The sequence below is a fragment of the Mesoplodon densirostris genome, chromosome 11 (genome assembly GCF_025265405.1).
Source record: "Mesoplodon densirostris isolate mMesDen1 chromosome 11, mMesDen1 primary haplotype, whole genome shotgun sequence".
In the NCBI taxonomy this organism is placed as follows: Eukaryota; Metazoa; Chordata; class Mammalia; order Artiodactyla; family Ziphiidae; genus Mesoplodon; species Mesoplodon densirostris.
Window position 1 is genome coordinate 32,901,577 of NC_082671.1, and position 22,987 is coordinate 32,924,563.

At 34.0% G+C, this 22,987-nt stretch overlaps 1 protein-coding gene across 5 annotated transcripts in view; it reads right to left on the reverse strand.

The window, feature by feature from the left end:
- Positions 1–9,228: 9,228 nt before the first annotated feature.
- The window catches only part of CNOT2 (CCR4-NOT transcription complex subunit 2), a 115,935-nt gene continuing 102,176 nt past the window's right edge, over positions 9,229–22,987 (reverse strand). For all 5 annotated transcript variants that reach the window (XM_060113938.1, XM_060113936.1, XM_060113934.1 and 2 more), the window contains 5 exons: positions 20,785–20,846; positions 20,646–20,695; positions 18,469–18,569; positions 16,532–16,676; positions 9,229–10,372 (listed from right to left, as the gene is read on the reverse strand). In XM_060113938.1, the coding sequence (XP_059969921.1) occupies positions 10,286–10,372; positions 16,532–16,676; positions 18,469–18,569; positions 20,646–20,695; positions 20,785–20,846 (445 nt within the window). In that variant the 3' untranslated portion in view covers positions 9,229–10,285. The remainder of the gene's footprint in view (positions 10,373–16,531; positions 16,677–18,468; positions 18,570–20,645; positions 20,696–20,784; positions 20,847–22,987) is intronic.

Below are 22,987 nucleotides of genomic sequence, written 5' to 3' on the forward strand. Positions count from 1 at the left end.
CAGTATTCTTCAAGAAGTTCTGTGACTGATGTTAAAGTTGCAATATACAATTTCATATGTATATATACTTTTATTGAAAGATTCTAAAAAGAATGATCATAAGTAGGGCTTTGGTATCCTAGGAATAGAAGGGAATTTGGAATATGTTGGGAAAATGTTTATACATGGTTTTAAAAATTGGTACATTGTGAAGTTTTTCAAAAACAAACTGCTACTGTACACTTGGATAGCTAAAATATATAGGGGAGAACATTAATACTGTATCATCACCTTTTCTCATTAAAATTCACATGCTGGATAGGTTTTAGACATTTGCAACTAGAATAACTAAGTAAGAATAAATATGAATGAAAGCATGAGTGATCCAACAACAAAAAATATAGAGAGAGAATTTATCCTTTCCATTTAGCTTATATAACTTTAGATTTTGTTATTGTCACAGAAAATTAAGTTTCCTTTTTATTTGGTCTTAACTTAAAAAATGCTTACAGTTGTACTAAATCGTTTCCAGCTTGCTGATATTAACTTTCTTGCCATGCTTCATTGTGAATGTTAAATATTTGTTATTAGCTTGAGAATTTTACATTTGAAATAAATTTCCTATGTGGCCACTATCTTTTCTAATTACATTTATTTTTTTCCTATCCATAAACTTTACCTATTATATTGAGCATATAATTTTTGAGGACACTACTTACTATTTCTAAATATTGATAATCATATTACAGCAGGAAGGGATCTTAAATATTACCTAGCTACATAGTAAGCAGGAGAGCTTCCAAAGACTTTGCATTTTGTTTGAAATAGTAAAGAATGATTATTAAAAAATATTTTTTCAAAGTTCAAATTTGTTTGCATACAGCCTTTATTTTTGCAATTGAAAAAGAAAAGCAAAAAGCACAGATAATCACTTCATATTAGTAAATTCATAATACTGTACTGGAAGTGCTGGCTGGATTTCCTAAATTCTTGCCACCTATCATGTTAATGGAAGTGAACTTCTATGGGAGGTATATATACACATATGTAGTAAAAGGGAAATCAGCTTTGAAATTGGAAAGCAAGAAGCTAAGAAATTCTGGTCTCAACATTGAGTAAATAGTTTATAACTGATGTTCTTAGATTGTTTCCTCCTCCCCATACAAAAGGTTTTGGACTAGAAGATAGTTTTAACATTTCATGATTTTTATTCCAAGTTGATTTTGTTCTTCCCATGTTCTTCAAAAACTTGGGTATTACACTCTAAGGGCACCTAGTCCTGTTAAAGGGTCTTTTAATAATTCCCAAATATGGAGAGCACCTCCTAGTACAGTGACTAAAAGGGTGAGTGTTTGTCTTTGGAGAAATGGACCGACACCTACTGAACACCTACTATAAGCAAATGCTCTAATTTAATCTTACCGTGAGATCAAGAGGAACAAGATTAAGTAACTTTCCAAGATTGCACATGTATTGACTATGGCAGATTACAAGACCCATTCTTTTTCTGCTGTACTATGCCATCTCTAAGGAATTTCTGTATTTAATAAAAAAGAAATGTAGGTAATACAAGTAGATTTTAAATGTGCTTATATACTTATATTCAAGTATGGTTAGGCTTGATCAACATCCATATTGTGAAACCTGACTATGAAGTGGGGGCAGTGGGTAGAGAATCAAGGAGCTGATGATTTAATCTAATCCTCCTGTTTAATTTTACTCTGAAACACTTGTGTTGAAAATAGCTCTGTTTTAGATGCATAGCAAATATAAGTAGTACTGTTTTATGCAGGAGAGGGAGATTAAGTGTAGTATTTAGGTTTCAGAGAGACTTGTTAGAAATTCAAGCTATTCAAAGTAGAAGTAAACACAGGGAACAACTAGATGTTAATACAAGTCATTAAATAGTTCTAGGGTAGAAGAAAAGCCTATCCTCTTAATGCATGGAATCACCTAATACTTTTAATAACAATTTCCTTGCTTTTGCTTGGACACTTCCAGTGATGAAAAATTCATTAACTCCTGGGACTCCCCTGGTGGTGCAGTGGTTAAGAATCCACCTGCCAATGCAGGGGACACGGCTTCGATCCCTGGTCCGGGAAGATCCCACATGCCGCGGAGCAAGCAAGCCCGTGCGCCACAACTACTGAGCCTGCGCTCGAGAGCCCACGAGCCACAACTACTGAGCCCTCATGCCACAACTACTGAAGCCCATGCACCTAGAGCCGTGCTCCACAACAAGAGAAGCCACTGCAAGGAGAAGCCCGCGCACCACAAGGAAGGGTAGCCCCTGCTCTCCACAACTAGAGAAAGCCCACGCAGCCAAAGACCCAATGCAGCCAAAAATAAATTTATTTAAAAAAAAGAAAGAAAAATTCATTAACTCCTAATGCTACTCATCTGATTTTTGGACCTTTTAAAAATGTATGATGTACAATTTACTTTCTTGTAAATTGAAATCTGCCTTGCCATAACATCCATGTAAATATCCTTATTCTGCCCTCTGGTGTTACACAGGTTAAAGATAGTCTGCCTTACAAATGATAATCTGCCTTACAAACTTCAGATGTGGGAAGATAACTGTCATGTCCTTAGGGCCTTTCTTCTTATGCTCATCTTAAATTTCTTCAGTATTCTCTTTTGATATGGTTTAGAAAACTACGGTCATATCCTTACCCCAAAATGCTAAGAAAAATAGATAATTTGAAGTTGGAAACATTCCCTAAAACTAGAGTCTGCACCTTTCTTTTCCATGTTATCTAGTCTACAAACACTTCTAGGATGGTGGGTTTTGTTGTTCACTAATTAACATTATCATTGCAAAATGATTTGGGCTCATATTTATTAGACAGAATTGGGATTCCAAAAAGTGATGTGCAAGTCAACTAATTTAATATTCAAATATTAAATCATTTAGAATAAGCTGAAAAAAATAATTTTTAAAAACAGGTATAATTTTCACTCAATAAAGGGACATAACTTGTTTTATATTTCAAGAATATTAACCATTTGAAGATAATAAATTACTTAAAACATTGAAAATAAAAAATCAAACATGTCTGACTCCTAAGGGGAGAAATATTTAACAGCTCAAATTTTCTCTTAAGACAGACTATTTTTCATGCAACTGTTACATATGGTAATTAAAACTACATCTTAAAATAAATGTTCAGTATGTAACAGATTTAAAGGTAGCTTCAAAGCATTCTGGCTGCCCCAAATCTTTATTTTTGTACAAAGGATGAAACTATTTATGTCATTCCTGCATGTATTTTTTTCCTCATTGAGCTGTATATTTTTGAATAATCATCAATTTCAAAGTTCAAAGTTTTTTCATTAAAAATGAGTATCCATTGAGCTGGTCCGAGAAATAATCAAGTTCACCCAGCCACTTGTTGACATCATAACACTTGAAATTTGATGCATTTCTTCCAAAATGTTTAAAGAACTCTCATGTGTTATTCCTAAAATTATCTTCAGTATATACTAGAGAATAGATTAGTTTGGAAGAAAAACATCACTTGTTGAAAGTTTTAAAAATTAAATTATGTGGTCAAAACGTTACTTAGGCTAAATACAAATGCATGTTAGCAGAACATTATGTTTCAGGATATGCTTATGAAAATTAATAAGAGACTAGCTCTGATTCATAGTGAAAATTTCTGTTTTCCTCACCTAATATCCTCAATTATTGCTTAAAGGAACTACCACTTGGGGCATAGGGCGTTTTATTTCACCTTCTCTAACAAAAATGTCGAAATATATTTGTGGTGTGGTAGAAGCCTATCAGGCCTTGGAAATGAAAACTTAGTTTTGCTATAGAGAAGGTAAGTAGGTTATTAGCTAAAGTATTTTGGCAAGTGTCAAGTGGTGGTCATAAGCTATTAGACTATGCAATAATTTGGGTTTTCAACAGAGATAGGAAATTATGACAATGAAGACTATCATCATTGTGAATTTTCAAAAAGTCATTCATTTAGGGACTTCCCTGGTGGCACAGTGGTTAAGAATCCGCCTGCCAATGCAGGGGACACGGGCTCGAGCCCTGGTCTGGGAAGATCCGACATGCCTCGGAGCAACTAAGCCCCTGCGCCACAACTACTGAGTCTGTGCTCTAGAGCCCGCGAGCCACAACTACTGAAGTCCGTGAGCCTAGAGCCTGTGCTCCGCAACAAGAGAAGCAGCCGCAATGAGAAGCCCGCGCACTGCAATGAAGAGTAGCCCCCGCTCAACACAACTAGAGAAAGCCCGCGCGTAGCAACGAAGACCCAATGCAGCCAAAAATAAGGTTTTTTTTTTTTTTTTAAGTCATTTAAATGACCGAGGGAAAACTGTGGCAGACAACGGAAAATATTTAGCTTTTTAAACTGAATATTGAATTCTTACGATAAACATTAAAATCTTGTCAGGTCGTAGTATTTATACAACAGGATGACTGGATTTTAAAAAAAGTTTGTTGATGGACATGGAGTTGATAATGCACATAGCTGCCCTTAGCAGTTTTTATGCATACAAATTGAAGTGGAAATCTAGCAAAAATATCCCTAGGAAATAGCTAAGATTTGAGGGGGGGGGGGAAGCATCTTTGTTTTGTTATACTTGGAAATGGATTTAGCTCTCATATTCTGCTCTAATAAATGCTACTGTAATAATGTAGTTTCTGCACTAGAACACTAGTTGATACAGTAGAAAGTATCAAGTAAAAATGCCCCCGATACACAGGAATGCATTATCCCAAGGTCAACTTCGTTGGGTTTCACCAGAATTTTATTTTATTCTAGTTAATACACAGTAGGCAAAGTATAGTTTAAGTGTAATTGGTAGTTCACTAACTTCAGAAATGACTTGTGATACTTAACTAAATTTTGTATTCTTGGACTCTCCCTAGACATTCAAAAATCAGAGTATGTAAACATGAGGCCTAAAATATGTATTTTAATATGTTTTGCAGTTGATTCTTATGCACATTGTTTGAGAGTTACCTAACTAGAGGGTAACTTTGACTCTGGTGAGCTCCTGCAGTGGTCTAAATCCAAACTGAGCTTCTTATAATCAAATTTAATGATCAGTTTTCTTTATGAGTAAAAGGATTATTACTTAATTTTTGTGATCACTACTGTGGCAAAAAACAGGAGATTGCACACTAATGCAATGTATAATTGCAGGCTGAAATTCACCTCAAAATTTAATAACTTATCTCTTCACTCCTTTGAATGTAGAACTACATACATAAATAAATCTGGTAAATATACACATACATATAATTTACTATTTGTTGTGCTTTAATGTTTCATGTTCCTATTCCAAAATTTTAAAAAAAGTTGAGGGAAGTTGTCTTAACTCTTTTTTGATTAAATTCCTTTCCAAAGATATTGCAGTAATTTAAAATAAACCTTACCTATGACTCAGAGAAGAGCGCATTTTAGACTAGGTCAGTGTTTTAAGTATATAATTTTTAGCCCTGATGACACCTTCTTCAACTTCAGGTGAAGAAGAGTATCAACATCTTAAAAGAGCTGAAGTTATCAAATCCAACGTTATTCTCAGTCCTCTGAATAGCAAGTGATAGTCATCTAGTTTCTGCTTGAACGTTTTTTGTTGATGGAATCCTCACTTCATGAAGCATTTAATACCGTGGGATAGCACCTTAATAGAGAACCAAAATGTCTCAACTTCCACCTGCTGGTTTGAGACTCGCCCTCTTCTTCATCTAAGACCTTCTTATATTTGAAGACAGCTGTTATGTCTCTCCTTAGTTGTCCACTGTCTCCTCTTCAAAGGCTACATCTCATCAACTCAATTCTTCCCATGCATGACATCTTTGAAATTGCTATGCATTTTGTAGTTGGTGATTTCTCATACTTCAATTGAACTTTTTCCTTAGTGATATACAAAATAATGGTGTACCTTAAAATTCTTGGCAAATAGGTTTGCTGAAATACAGTAATCCCACTTAAACATTTTTTCAGTCAATGACAGGAACTCTTGAGGTCACCCAGTTCAACTCCTTACCTTATATACAGAACACTGTCCAGCCCGTCTCTCCTCGGTTATGTTGGATGAGGTTGAATTTAATGCCTTACAAACCAACTCATTTCAAAATCTCAATTACCTCAGTTACATTTTAATATTGTGCTGAAATCTTTCTTACGGGTCATAGTTCTGCCCTTCAGTTACACAAATGAAGTGTGTCTTTCACTAACAGCTCTTGAGTTTGATACTTGAAGTCAGTACTGTTTCCAAAGTTTACTCTCTAATGCTAAACATTCCTTCTTCCTGTTTTTTTTTTTTTTAATGATATTTTGGGGATACTCAAAAACCTACCTCATGATGCTATGCTGAAGACAGATGTATTAATGCATGTAAAACACTTAGTATGTTGTTTGGTGGCTAGAAGGCATGCCACATTCTCTTCTTCTGCCTTCCCTAGTCATGGCAGCTCTTAAAACACAGCTGACTTCCTACCTTGTTCTGAGCACTACTTTTGTTAATGTAGTTGAAGATTACTTTCGTATTTTTGGCAATAAAATCACAATTTACATTGATCTACATATGAACCACTCTTAAGCCATGGTATATTCCACCATCCTTTTAGAAACCAAAGTGTAAAACTAAGTAATTATCCTGCTGCAATATGTCCTATTTGATGTAACTTAAAAAAAAAATTACTGGGTTAGATTTAGATTCCAATTTTGACTTTCAATGTGTTTATTTGCTTCATCTCCTAGATCTGTCATTTATTCATGGTATGATATAATTCATCGGTAACACTAGCAGCAAGGAGAGAACCTTGTGACATGCCATTAGGATCTAGGTTTTAAAGACAATTGAGATATGTCTGGCTTATTTTCCAGAGACTTGTTTTAACAGAAGCAGTTACCAAGTATTCCTGTATCTTCTTTGTTAACTACACAAGCCATGGTTAAGAGAGAACGTTAAACACAGACATTCCCTTTCTTTACACACATGCACATTTAGGTTTTCAGCAACTTTTTTGCAAAATTGATGCTATTAACCAAATTTAAGTTAAAATAAGTGCAGCCATGCTCAGATGCCAAAAAATGGAAGATCTATGGTTTTGGAATGAAGGAGGATTCAGAGGAAGGATCAGTTAGAAAGGGTAGAGTGGGAAAAATTTGAAAGTTTTGAAAATTAATTGAAAATACTTATAAAAGATTCTCTTGAAAATGGAACTACAGCAAAAAAGTTATTTCAAAGCCAACTGCTTTAATCTGTACATTTTCAAATTATCAATTTATACCAATCAACATGTATTTACCAAGCACCTGTGTCCCTAGTTCAGTGGCAAAAAGGAAAAGACCAGTTAAATGGTTTATATACTGTAAGAATTTAAATAAAATTTCAGTTCTTAATTAAAATTTGTTGTATCTAAGGAAAACTATCTGTGCAATGAAAAATCCCTGAAGATGGAGTTTGTTATAGTATCACCACAAGAAGCATAAAATATATTTGAAACTAAATAGCTGAAAGTCCTTTCCTTTGCAACTAAATAGCTTGTTTCCAGAAAGCCAATTATAGTATAATCACAAAAATTATTTAACATAATGTACATGACACTAGTTATATAGGGAAAAATTAAGATTAAATCTAAGAAAGAAAATTTGAAATATTAGTTTATGTCAACTTCTGTACATGTACAATATAACCACAAGTTATAAAACCAAGGAATATAACAGTGTGTTATATTTAAGAGTTTAATATCATATTTTAAAGATTTCAAATAGAATTTTAAAACTTGGATTTGGAGTCAAGAACATGGTAATTTCTGACAAGTTCTGACAATTTTATTAACAAGTTATAAAAAGTTGGTTTACATGTAAGAGTTTTCTCATTTTGATGATTCAGGGTAAATAGAATTCAGAAAACTGGAAAAGTGTGCACTTAAAACTTTGCATATGGCAGTTAAAGCAAACAGCTAGAGGCCAGACAACAAACCACTTGAGCTATTTTGTTTTTGAGTCATTCACACAGTACCTACCAGTCATGATGGTGGTGACACTTTATACTGTTATGTTTATATTCATAAGAATAAAGATCCCCTTCTATTTTTTTCTTTCCAGCTGTTTCTTATGATTATGTAGGAAAAGTTATATTTTACAAATAAATTATGATGAAAAAATGTAACCTCTTTTTAAGAAATCGATTTCTGGATTTAACAGGTATCAACTTATGTATGTGTTCTGTGAAGTTTTTTTGCACAAAAAAACTAGAATACATAAATTCCATTTTCCTACAGAAGAGATGCTTTGGTTTAAATCTAAAGATTAAAAAATCCTGATATTTTTATGTCAGTTTCTCGTATCTCAAAATACAGAAAAAGGTAAATCTTAAGTCATTTTATATTCCTGATATACAAATACAGCAAGGTCATAAATGTTTCATTTTCCAACATGATTTGGTACATGTCAATAAACTTCCTTTTTTTGTGTGTGTGTGGTACAGCGGGCCTCTCACTGTTGTGGCCTCTCCCATTGCGGAGCACAGGCTCCGGACGCGAGGCTCAGCAGCCATGGCTCACGGGACCAGCCGCTCTGCGGCATGTGGGATCCTCCCAGACCGGGTCACGAACCCGCGTCCCCTGCATCGGCAGGTGGACTCTTAACCACTGCGCCACCAGGGAAGCCCCAAACTTCCACTCTTCATAGAAAAATACATTAAAAATGAAAATTTAAAGAATGAACTTTTTTGTTTTTTTACTTCTATCTCTAGTTCTGCTTTCATAGCTTCAGTCTTCAAACATTTTTAAATATAGTATCTGTAGATGGAAAAGAATCCATCAACTTGCATGTGAAATAACCAGGCGATCAAATTGAAGGGGAAGTCTACCCCACTCCTCCTCTTTGGCTTACCTTAATTTGCACATTACTTCTTTAAGATATATCTCAAAGGTCTAACAAGAAATATCTTATACACTTCTCACAAAAGCAGAGTATTTTGATTGGGTCTCAAGAGTGTTCAGGAAGTTTTATTTCTAATGCTGCCATTATTCATTTAAAAAATAGTTTTCTCTGTTCTGAACTTGGTTAATACTAAGAATGTCCACATTTTTAACCTAGAAGTGAAACGGTATATGGTTCCATTAAATAAGCTGTCAAAAGCTGGAAAATAAAGACTATGTTTTAAATTGTTTAGTCACACCATTCAGTTGTAAAACTTTAGGTTGTTTTTCCTCTGTTTCTCATGTTGAAGAAATAATTTCACAATTTCAAATCAAAGTCAACACTGCAGTGAGGAGAGCTTTTCTACTTTATTACAAAGAGAAGAAGCCTTTATGTGGTCAGAAAATACAAGATTGATCTTTTTTTCTCTTCCTATGAAACGCTGCTGTTCAAACAGCCAGAGTGAATTGTCTCAGTTCACTTCTTTAAGTCCCATCACATTCACTTGGGTATGGATGTCCTTGGCTGCTGAAAATCTGGCCCTTTAGTGCACAGGGCGACAAAGTCCCCTGACCAGCAGTTCCAGAATGTCCCATTTTCATATATTGCATCCATGCACACCTCCTAAAAATGAGGTACAGCAGGGCAAACATTTTCCAAAATAGATGTCATATATATAATATATACACATTCGTACATACATACCTTTATTCATGTGATGTCCAAAAATTTAAAAAAAATGTACACATTTATTACAAAATCGTAACAAAGACTGGACAGTGTTTTGCTCATTCTGGAAAGATGAAGCTCAGTAATAACACAACCCTGGAAACCATCCAGAGATTGTGGCAATATCTTTCTTCTAAACAGTCATATATTCTTGCGTTAAGCTTGGCGAAACTGCCTTTCAAAAACAGAAGGGGAAGTAAAATGAAGGAAGCAGACCTTGCTCATCTTTCCAAATGAAATACGAGAAGGATCTTCACATAAAAATGCACAAACATTTGTTATTTTATTACCAATAGTGCTACAATGAACAATGCAAATTTTGTGGTCTAATTCTGCTGAGTCTTTTGTGGGTTTTCTTTTTTACATTTTAGAAACTAAACGGTAAACTTTTGTCAGTGTACTTGCTTGTCTTTACAGACCCAAGTCTGTCTGCTGGCAAAAAAGAAAATAAATGAAAAAATTCAGACCCTGCTTGAACTAGAGAAAAACAAATTACAAATTTAGTTGTTGGGCAGCACGTAATTAGTAAGGCAGGACCTCAAATGGTGACCCTTTGCGTAAGCCAATTGCCAGATCCTCAAGGAATTAAAACCAGGGTGCCTGAGCCACATCAGTTCTGCAGTTACGTTGAGTATTGTGCTGAGACAGCCATACCCCAAGAAAAGGGAAGTCTTTTTTTAGAAGGCTTGCTGAGCAGGGTTGTAGTTGAAGGTGGATGGCAGGTGAGGCCGTTCTTCTAATTTGTCATATTCCAGATGGAACTCCTATAAAACCAAATTTAAAAATTTAGATGATTTCCTTTCGTTTGACCTCACATTTTTGTCAAAAAATATTTTATTTACTATATGAACAAATAAATAACTACAGGCATGAGAATGAACAGAGATATTAACTCTTTTTCCCGCTAAGTAAAATATAGCTTGAAGAAAAATAATATGCTGTAGTTTCTATCTGATAAGTATAAAAATGCAGACTTTCTGCATAAAAGCCAGAGACTAGTCATGAACATTTATTTTATGACACAGAAATTCTATGCATTTTATTTTGCTCAAAAATAAAAGTTTGAAGGGAGCAATTACTATATCACTAATAAAAAGCATTGAAAATTATAGGATATTTAAAGTAAAGCTACCTTCAATGAAGTATAAAACTTAAAACTTTACTTTTTTTTTTCATGAAAAAAGTTTAGAAATAAAGGCTTTTCCAATTTGTCTTATCACATGTTTTTTTAAAAAAAGCAAACAAAGTTATTCTAAACTTGTTACCTCGGGAAAACAATGAACTTAAAACTCACACATCTCCAGACTTCCCATTTCACAAACCCAAAACCCTGAAAAGATGTAACTGACATCCCAAACTAGACAGTGGTTTTGCTGTAGGCACATCTGAAGATGAACTATATAGCTCATTTTAATTAAACTTTCAAAACACTACATGAATTTTAAAATTTAAGAATGGTGAAGCACATTCTTCATGATACTCCCCCAAGATCAAAAGTGCAGAATATGACTCTGTATATTAAAAAAAAGCAAACCAAAAACATACCTTTTTAAATCCAAAACCTAGAGGTTCAAAAATTACTAATTCTACAACCTGAATTCAAGTAGCACAAACTATCTCAGTTTTAATCCCATTTAAAACACTATGAACCATAATATGTATTATGTACTAAAGAAAGCCAACAAGTAATGTTAGTACCGTGGCTTTACATATTTCACCTTATCTGTCTTATTTCAAATTAATCCCACAGTAGATGTTTCCATTATTAAGTGAAAATTCCATTATTAAATTAAAACCTAGGTCATGATTAAATTTTGAGATATAAAACCAAGTATTCAGAATGTAAGGATATTACAATAACAATTACAGAAATAGCAGGTGTAATTTATCAGAAGCCTAATATGCGTCAAAACTAGAGACAAAGCTAAGTTTATTCTCATCTTTCTAAGTCTGTAAAGTAGATATCGTTATCTTCATTTTTGCATTGGAGGAAAATGAGGCTCACAAGTAACTTGCCCAAGTCATACAATAAATGGCAGATCTAGGATTAGGATCCAGGTCTGTAGTACACCGAAGCACAAGATTTTTCTAGTTTAACACGTTATTTTTAATATTTTTAGCCCAAGGTCCAAAACCAGAACTACTTAATTACACCCCTATCCATAAATAATGTTGAAAAAATTCAGTCCACTGACAAATGTTGATAAAGAAGGCACCCTGTGATGACTTTTAAAAAGTTCACTTTAGAGTTAACTAAGGCACAGAGCTTCTTTGCTTATCAGTAAAAACTAGCAAACACCAGAATCACCATCACAATCACCATAGCCTCCTTAATGCATTGTGTAGGCACCTCTCCCTCTTTCCCTACTCTGTCCAGGCTTTAAAAGAATTTTATTGCCTGGCTGAAGATAAATACCTATATTAGTAGAGGAAGTATCTTCTTGCTGTAGCATTCTTTTATTAAAATTGGCTAGGGCCTCCCTGGTGGCGCAGTGGTTGAGGGTCCGCCTGCCGATGCAGGGGACACGGGTTCGTGCCCCGGTCTGAGAGGATCCCATATGCCGCGGAGCGGCTGGGCCCGTGAGCCATGGCCACTGGGCCTGCGCGTCCGGAGCCCGTGCTCCACAACGGGAGAGGCCACAACAGTGAGAGGCCCGCATACCGCAAAAAGAAAAAAAAAAAAAAATTGGCTAATTTTAGTTCTAAAATATGTGTAGTTATTGGGTAAAAAGTCTATTTGTAACTGACAAATCATATATTCCACTAACATATTTATATAAATTAAAATTTTCTTCAGTTGTCTTATCCTCATCACTGTGCACTGGTAAACTACACTGTATAATCAGAATTTAACCTAGAGTAACTTCATCAATGCACACATTCCCCCCGGCTAAATATTAAAAAAAAAAAAATCAGTTTAAACTTAGGGAGCATAAATATTTTAATATGATAATTAAGAAAATCTCAAAGACCTTATATATCAGATTCAGAATCAAATTTTGTCTCCCATTTTTTTAAATCATTTTTTTCTCTTCTATGTATTTTCATTCTTCTTGAAAGACATAAAGCTTACAATCTCTTTGTTCCCTAACTCTGGTTACTGATAGTATCTTTTTTACATGTTTATGTTATATGTACACACACAACACATACCACACACACACACCTTTGTATAATCTGTAGGGGCAAGAAGTGTGTCTGTTTTGTTTATCACTACCTACTACTGAGAATACTACTGAGCTGCCAGGCTCCCAGAGGGTGTGTAATTAATAGCTGATGAATCAAGGAACACAAGTTTTTCTTCATTTGTTTTAGGAACAGAACACTTAAATTTTTTAAATATTCAAAGATCAGGTATTAGAAGTTCTATGTATATATTTGCTTTAATGGAGAAAAGATTTTTAGATTACAGTTTAATGGTTTAAAGGCTAGAAAGAGTTCTACGTATAAAAAATCACATTTATAGCAGGTTATGATATGATAAAGAATCCTAAGCATTAAAAATCCTATTCAGTGTTGGACCCACAAGGTGAAGTCAGACTGAAAGAGTTCTGAAACTTTTAAGTCTTTAGTTTGAGAAAGCTACTGATAATGGGTGGGGGGGGGACTTCTATCACCTAAAAATTCTCTGTGGATAAAATTATTTTAAAAATCTTACTCATTGAGACTATATATCCTATAACAAATTTTTAAATTAATGGGATAGTGAATTATTCTAGCTAAATTTCATATAGGATAGACCACAAAGTCTGCTGACAAATCAAGATTATCTAAAAGAGAATAAGCAAATACAGTGTCAAAATTTTTATGTACATACATTACTGACATACAGGAAATTCTTTATATAAATAATGGGATGAATCCTAGAACTCACAGAATTTTTAGGGGATAAGGAATACTTCTGATTTAAATAATCTAGTCCCTTACTTAAAATTACACTTCTTCAATTCTCTGAAAATATTAAGTTATTAGCAAAAGTGAAAGAAAGAACCTCATACAAGTGAGATTAAAGACCTGATTATGGTCTAGATCAGGTTAATACTTTTCAGTGATATCATGATAACATCAAACTATTACTTATAATACTAATTCATACTGAAGGCTTCTTATGAGTTGAAGCTATTAAATGCATGTTCTTTACCTGTGAATAATAAACCACAACCACTTTACAGATGGGGACTTTGACTTGGGACATGGCACGTCAATGGATTTTCTGTAGTGTGATGAAGTCTGTTAATAAATATACTATGGAACTAAATTTCTTAATTCCTAATCCAATTTCTGGAAAAACACTGAAAACATCCTTAAAAAACAAAACAAACAAAAACTCAGAAGCCTTTGTGAAAAGTTTATTCTGTGAATATAACACAACTTAAAAGTTTTAAGTCCATGAATTCTTTAAATATGATCAAAAGAAGTGAGCTGCATATTAATACTTGACAGAAACCAATATTTCTGCTTGCTTTCATCACTATGAAATGTTTGTTTTCATCACTATGAAAATAATTTTGTTGAAGAGTATCAGCACAAGTGGCCAGTAAGTTACCTTAAGATTTTTCAAAAATAGTTTAATAATAATATTTCTCAATTTTTATTTTCCAACTTCACAGCTAAAAATTTTAAAGGTAAAAGTTAAGACAAAAGCTCAACTGTACATAGGAGATCAGATAAAATTAGGTAAAATTATTACTTTATGCACGCACGCATGCACACACACACACACACACACAAAATTTTCTTTAACATGACATTTACCTGACTGAGGAATTGCTTTTGTGGGAAATTAGGGGCCTTATTAATGTTCAAGTTGTTTCTGAATATTTAATTTTATGGGGAGAACTTAGTTCTGGGAAACTGATTTTTTTCACTTAAGTTGATTTCTTCACAGATACCAAACTAAAACTGAACTAAAATTACACATCTATCTGTTATTGCAAATACCTATTTCTTTTTGAACATATGTTTGGAATAATTTATGATGATATTGAGCAAAAAGCTTCAACTGAATAGAGAAAACTTCAGTTATTTACTATTAGAATTTTTCCCTTCCAAAGATACTCATTCTCTCCTGAAGAACCAGGTTCTCAAACTATGAAGCCAAAGACCAGCATGATCACTGGCATCACTTGGGAAGTTGCTAGCAATGCAAATCCTCAGGTCCCATCCACAGACTTGCTGAACCAGAAACAATGGAGGTATGACCCAGCAATTTGTGTTTTAACATGGCCTCCAGGTAATTCTGATGCAAGCTAAAGTTTGAGAACCACTGAGCTAACCTAACAATAATCAGAATTTTTCCATCTTGGAAGAACAGTAACAAGCTGTAATAATAATGATGATAAAAACAACAGCAACAAACTACCACAACTACTCTCCTATATCAAATACCCAATATATGCCAAGCACTGTACTCAGTGTATATGTGTGCCTGTGTAATATCAATTAAGCTACGTGATAAATCAGGAGGCAAAAATCATTTTGATTTAAAAGATAAGGAAGCAGACATGGAAAGGAAACTTATACAAGGTCAAAGTATGAATAGAAGAAACAGGAGTTAATTTCAAATCCTGATACAAAAAACTAAGATTTTCTACTTCACTACATTTCTTAAAGAACAGGTAACATAACATACAAAATGTCCTGTATACTATTTGTAATTAATTACTTATTACTTATTTCATGGATCTACCTTTTAAAGTCAAGACATGCATATTAATTAGAATTGTTAAAATAACTCAAATACAATGTAGGGTGGTACACAGACTTGGTCTGAGAAGCAATGACATTTACCATTAGAGAAACACGCAAAAGTAATAATAAAAAAAGATTTAACCTTTTGTATGTGTCTTCTTTTGGGCGTTTTTGTTGGGCTCATCCTTTCTATTTCTTTTTCATGTTTTATATGAAGTCCTCTTGTGATATAAAATTTTGTAATAATTATCTGGTAAGCATTTTACACTATCTTTTAAAAATGTTTTACTCTTTTATCAGTTTAGTAAAGCTGATTTAAAAAAAAAACAACCCCCCCCCAAGCCAACAACTAAAAAATTACCAATGAACTGTCAAGAAATATTTTTTTTCTGTTTAAATTTAATAAAACCAACGAAACTAACTCTTTAGTTTTTAATCCTAAGACTCATCAATGGAAAAGGCATTCAGAGAAATACTGGAGTTATGAAATCAGATAATATGAGTTATATTTTCTTCTAGGTAGACTAAGTACATACATAAGGAACTAAACACAAATGTGTAATATGCTATGACACTGATGCAAACTGTTCACATGGGACAGTTAGAAAGGTGTTTTTGTGAGGAAAAGTTGCAAACCAAAGCAACTTTTTCCACTGGTCTCTTTCTCCAAATATTCAGCATACTAGTCAAAGGAACAATCATGATTAATGCTTGTGATTTTCTTTCTTTATATCACTTGCAAATAAAAACTCAAGCACATTTCCTGGAAAGAGTGCAAGTGTTTAAAAAGCCTATATACTGGTTTTATATGAAAAAAATATATTATATAAAAAATATATAAAAATATATTTATACTGGTTTTAGGAAAAATCTTATATTTGTTTAAAGTAATAATAATATAAGAATACAGGAACGGAATTGCAAGAGGGTATCTTTATTTTACAACTGAGTAGACACAAAAATATTTCAAGTGCTACCAAGGCTTGAGAAAAATTACAAAATTTCTTACCAAATTCAATCATTTTCCTGAACTACAAGTAAAATGAACTGTTTCCAGATACTCTCCTAGAGTTTCAATCAAGCCAAGGGGGTGGAGACCTTTTAAAAGACTCAGCAAATATCTGGCACATTATTGGAATGGATGTACTGGTACATAGAAACAGATAAAAGAGGACACTTCTTTTTAAAATCTAGATTTATAGTTACACATTTGCACATGGAAAAAAATATACCTTAGCTACTTTCCTCCAGTTAAGACAGTCAAAGAAGTAATATGTTCCCCTCTCATATGTATTGGTTTTCATTGTTGGCTCCATGCCTGGTGCCCTGGTAATCCATACTCGTTCTTCTTTGTGGTATCTCCAATCACGGTTAAAACTTCAATTTTTAAGAGAAAAAGACAATTAATTTTTTCCTGTGGCTCACATCAAACATTTTCTATATTTTGTAAAACATTTTTCAGAAAATAGGCACACATAAAATACATAAATATTGATGCTTCTTTTCCCTAATTTTTATTGTTATTAAACCTAGTAAAATAAATATAGGAAAAGACTTTCTTAATTTGCCCCAAAACCACACTCTTTAATTAACACACACATCTTTATTTTACAAACAAAACGAGATCTTATGGGCTTCCCTGGTGGCGCAGTGGTTGAGAGTCCGCCTGCCGATGCAGGGGACACGGGTTCGTGCCCCGGTCTGGGAGGATCCCACATGCCGTGGAGCGGCTGGGCCCGTGAGCCATGGCCGCTGGGCCTGTGCGTCCGGAGCCTATGTTCCGCAACGGGAGAGGCCACAGCAGTGAGAGGCCCGCGTACCGCAAAAAAAAAAAAAAAAAAAAAACCAACAAAAAAAACGAGATCTTAAAAGCTCTATGAGCAATGTGATAAAAACTTTGGCAGACCAAAGATCACTGTGTTCCAGAAACTTCACTCCTTTTTCGTTCTTCTTAATATTCAATAGAAATTAAGATACCTATTAAAACAAACAAAACCCCCAACTATTTGTATTATTTTGTAAGAAACTAAATACAAAGCCTATTTGAATTAACTACATAAATTCACATAAAATTTGTAACTATGCTGAAAAACCTCCATGCAAACAAATACCTTCCTATCAATACAATGAGGGGTTATTTTAGACATATATTTTATTTTAGTCACATATTTTATATATATTTATATATTTTTAGTCATAAATAAGATATGAGACAGAACTGCCAGTGATGAATGAATGATGACTGATGAATTTATTTACTTATGAATAAATTAAAAGGAACAGGTAACAATTCCTATCTTACAAAAAATGAGGGAAAACATGGAAAAAAACATTCTCAATTGAGAAATAAAAAACAATTTATTATCAACACAGTGAATTTTACATTTTAAAGTATCTGATCCAAGGCCATTTATAGAAATGTTATTAGGAATATTATAAAATACTTATTAAATCTATAAAAAGGTCTCCCAATCATTACATCGTAAGTTTTTAGTAACAATTCACTCCACAGTAAACATGATTAATAGAATAGTCTATTGGTAACAAAATGTTACCACCTGGACATATAAAAAATGACACAAAATTTTTATTCTCAGAGCATCAGGTAAAAACAAAAATGCTCAGAAAAACAATGTATTCAATGGACCAATTTCTTAAGACTAATTTATTTAAGTTGGCCAATAGGCTTCTGATAATGAATGTGGACTTTATCAATATTTCAAAATACACAACAAATATGCACAGTGCCTTGCCCATATAATGCTCAATAAATATTTCTTAAATGATGAAATTCACTGGCATTAACATATGTGGTTCCACAAGGAGTAAGATGAACCACAGTTATGAACCATACCGTATACTTCATTTTTATAAAAATTAGATTCATCACACCCATGAATCAAGTTGATTCTGTCTTCTTATACATTTACAGTTATTTAAGTTTGAAATTGTTTTTATGTATACAGTGATTATGAAGATATGGTAATATAAGGTTTCAATCTAAATTAATTTTTACTGAATATAAAAAACTTAGATTTCTTGATGAAGAAATATTTCCACTTTAAAAACAAAGACAAAAACTATAGCCACCATCATTTTAAAAAAGAAGTTTTTAGAATAAACAATATCCACTATAATACAAAAGTTTTTAAAAATACTTTGAACATACAGCTCTACTGCAGCTAAAAGTTGTAATACGTCTCCTCCATTCATGTAATAGAGATAGAAGAGAAGGTCTTCTCCGTATCGACCAAGTTTTATTGCAGCCAGCTGGAAAAGAAATAAATTATTCTGAAATGTAAAATGAGCTTGAAAATCCTAACATATAATTGATTGCACTAAAGTAAAAATGGAAAGATAAAACAGAAACCCCTCTTTGTAGCAGACAACTGTTATTACATGATTACAGAGGTACAGTTATATAATTCTAAAGGGAAGTTTCATCATTTAAATGACTAAAGTCATTTAATAGTTATTTCTGATACATTTATTTTAGGTACTAATAGGGGAAAAAAAGCTAAATAAAAACTTCTAAGCAAGACCTAACGCTGTCTTACTCGAGGTGTTTATTAATACTCAATGTGGCAATAGTGGAACACTGTGTTGCTCAGAAATGCAGGACTTAACATTCAAGTCTTAGTTTCATTACTTACTAATATGACCATATCCAAGTTATTTAATGTCTCTGAACTTTCAGTTATAAAATGTAGCCAATGATACCTATAAGGATTACTAAAAATGTAAATGAAATTAAGTGACAATGTGAATGCACCTTCTGTAGAGTACCTCACAGAAGACTTAAAAGAAATAGTAATTGAAATCTACATCTGACAGTGATTCACAAATCGATCACGTATTTTTAGCAAATCACAGTTAAGTACAAAAGTCATAAAGGGATAGTTCTTTGTTTAAATGGATGACGAAAAGATGACTGCTTTACATGTCTCTCCACAAAGCAGAAACATAACTGCCTACCAAACTATCAAACACAAGTTCAATAGTCTCAAATTCTCACAGTAAGACAAATCTTTATTAAAAGCTCACTGAAATGAAAACATTCTTCTCTTTACCTAGTCCTGTATCTAAATGTTTAACTGTTGTTACACACTCTCTGAATGTTATTTTTCTCTCCATTCATATTATCCCCATTCAGGCAGCAGTCTTGAATGTGACAAATTCTCCTAAATTATTATTTCTTAAGCTGGCATAAGAAAAGGTTCTGGAACCCTCAGATAATTGGAGCAAAAAATGAGTGCTATGGTGGAGGTGGTAGCAAATCATATAGTCCACAGACAGAAAAAACTAGCTCTATCTCGTACTTCTTGTCTTCCATCTACTCAAGCATTAAAAGACATGTCGAGAAATACGTGTTTATCCCTTTAGTTGCCTGTCCACAACATCAACAACCGTTTGGCTACACAACTGCATGGCACAGACGGAGAACGCTGTCATTTATATATATTTATATTATACATATTTATGCACGTAAGTATAACACAAATATATCATTTTTAACAAACTGTATCTATCCTTTCACATAACCAAAATCTAGATACCATTCTAACAAAATTGAACTCTCAGTGCTTTCCCCTAAAGCAAAAGTGTTGTTTTCTTTCTCAGGAAAAAAAAAAAAAAAAAGATTAAAGTTCTAATCTGTTAATATTACTTTGTAAGTAGAAATTCAGGTAATTAAAACATAGAAAAAGATTACATAAAAAAGTCAAAGATTACAGTTTTAAAATATATATTTTTTCATTAAAAACATTTTATCTGGGCTTCCCTGGTGGCACAGTGGTTGAGAGTCCACCTGCCAATGCAGGGGACACGGGTTCGTGCCCCGGTCCGGGAAGATCCCACATGCCGTGGAGCGGCTGGGCCTGTGAGCCATGGCAGCAGAGCCTGCGCGTCTGGAGCCTGTGCTCCGCAACGGGAGAGGCCACAACAGTGAGAGGCCCGTGTACGGCAAAAAAAAACCCCCTCAAGAAACAAAAAAGAAACATTTTATCTGTAAACATAAAATGAGAATATCAGAAGGAAATTCATCAAATTTTCCAAGTTACTTTATTCCCATCAACTGTGGTTATGATTGTACCCTATCACTAATAACTGTAAGAAAGATTTTACTGGTCCTAACATTGTTTTTAAAATATTTAAAAAATATAACCCAGACCTCATCAAAACACAGGATTATAAACAAAAATAGAAATTAAACTGTTACATATAACTGAATGGACATACCCCTGAGACCACTGCTAAATATTTCAAAAATATTATGCTGTCTGAACTGCAAAACAGCACCTGAAAATAGATAAGTTCATGCTGAGTAGAATAATAAACTACACTCACCTTATCCCTAATGTGAATGTTCGTTAAGTACTCAGATGGAACATGGAAGTCTGGATAATAAAATGAAAAAAGCCTTATTAACTGATTCTCAGTTACAAATATATTTTTTAAAGGTCTGAACAAAAATAGATTCTCCTACCTATATCTTGAGGTCGACAAGGTGAAGATGCCCAGGGTGATGCAAATTTGGGGTAGAGATTTCTGAATAAGGGAGAAAAAAACCATTCTGAAGTCCAAAGTAGAAAAAGAGATTTCTAATTTTATTTCAGCAAATTAGGAAAAACAATGACTTCAAATGTAAAATGAGCATCTTTAAATTTCTAATATCTTTTCTTGGTTTTACTATGACTTATACAGCAGGAAACCGAAACAAGGTTAAAAAAACATACATACATACACACACATATCTGTATATGGATTATTACTTCAACTCAGAATGCTTTAAATTCATTGATACAATGAATTAAAGTACTATTACTTTCCCATTTATATGGCCAGAGAAAAAATATCAGCAATTATTAAAAACCAAAGCTCAAATTCAGCAAACATTTACTGAGTATCTATTATTATATGCCTGGCACTAGCATGCTTATACATCAGCAAACATAACAAAGATCACTGACAACGTGAAACTTACTTTCTGGTTGAAGATGGTGGATTGGGAGGGAGGCAGACAAAAACAATTTACATAATACATAAATAATATTCCATATTAGTGGTGGGGTAGGGAGGGAAGATTAGTTGCATAATTAAATAGGGTAGTCAGGTTAGGGCACATTTAGAAGGTCACGTTTGAACAAAGATTTGAAGGATATGAGGGAGATAATCATATCTGTTATCTGGTAGAAAACTACTGTAGTCAGAGGGAACTGCTAGAGCAACTAATGCAGAGTTATGATTGACATGTCTGACGTACAGCAAGAAGGCTAGTGAAACTGGAACAGGGTGAACAAAGGGAGAAGATGTTAAGGTGTAGGTAGAGGAGAGACACAGATCATGCCTGTACAGATTAGTAGGACTATCAAGATTTTGGGTTTTTAATCATAATAAAACTGCAAAACCTTACTGTGTATTGAGCAGAGAATGAACTTATTCAAAAAGGATTGTCCTGGCTGTCATATGAACAGAAGATTATAAGGGGCAAAGGGAGAATCAGGGACACCTGGTGATTGGCTAATGGAGTAATCCAGGCAAGAGAAGATGGTGATTCAAACCAGGGTGGGAGCAGTTAAAGGTAGTGAGAAACAGGGAATTCCCTGGCAGTCCAGTGGTTAGGACTTGGTGCTCTCACTGCCAGGGCCCTCAGGATCCTTGGTGGGGAACTAAACTAAGATTCCACAAGCTGCAAAGTACAGCCAAAAAAAAAAAAAATGGTGAGAAATAATGTAGCAATGATTCCACTATGTCAGACGTTACTGACTGGTTAAGAAGTTCCCAAAAGTAACTGCTGAATTTAATGACACAAAAGCAGTTTTAGTAAAGTGGTGAGGGCAAAATCCTAAATGAAATGGGTTTAACAGAGAATAGGACAAATAGGAGATACAAAGATGGCTCTCCTGAGGAGTTTTGCTCCAAAGGAGAATAAAGAAATGGGGGGGGGGGGCAATAACTTATAGAATAAGCTGGATCAAGAGAAGGTATCTGTTAACATGGAAGAAGTAACAGCGTATTTGTATGCTGATGGAAATGATGCAACAAAGTGCAAAAAATTGTTAGATCTGTATCTTTTGAGTTTTCAAAGGTTTTAGGTAGAAAGCATGGATCAGCTATGGCAACAGGGTGGAAGACAAGAGTAAGGTAGGTGCAGATGGTTGTAGGTGACTGATTTCATGGCAGGACTACACTGACACTCTTCTGATTGCTTCCTTCGTTCTTAGTAAAGTAGAAATAAAAAGCAAGGTCACCATCTGACACTAAGCACAGGGGAAAAGGTATTAGGGGTTTGAAGAGGCAAGTGTAAAACAGCTACACAAGAGAACAAAAGAATGAATGGAGTAAGCATGCCAGCTTGATTATGGCTGGCAGAATTAAGGGCTCATTCTTGAGGTTCCTGGCCATGAATCTGAAGTGAGACCAGGCAGTGAAGGTGTGTATTTTTCTCTAGCCAGGCTTAGTAGCACAGGTTAAGAGTGGAATAGGTAGATATAACCAGGGTTGTAGTTTTTGCCAAGCAAGTATGACAAAGCAAGAGAGGGGCAAAGCAGTCAGGGGTATATGTAAACAAGCAAATCATGACTGACCACAGAATTTAACTGGAGAAGAAGGAAGTGAATTCATCTAAGGGGAAGAGAGACAGGGATGTTGAGGAACAGTAAAAAGGTACAAGAATCAGTGGGATGAAG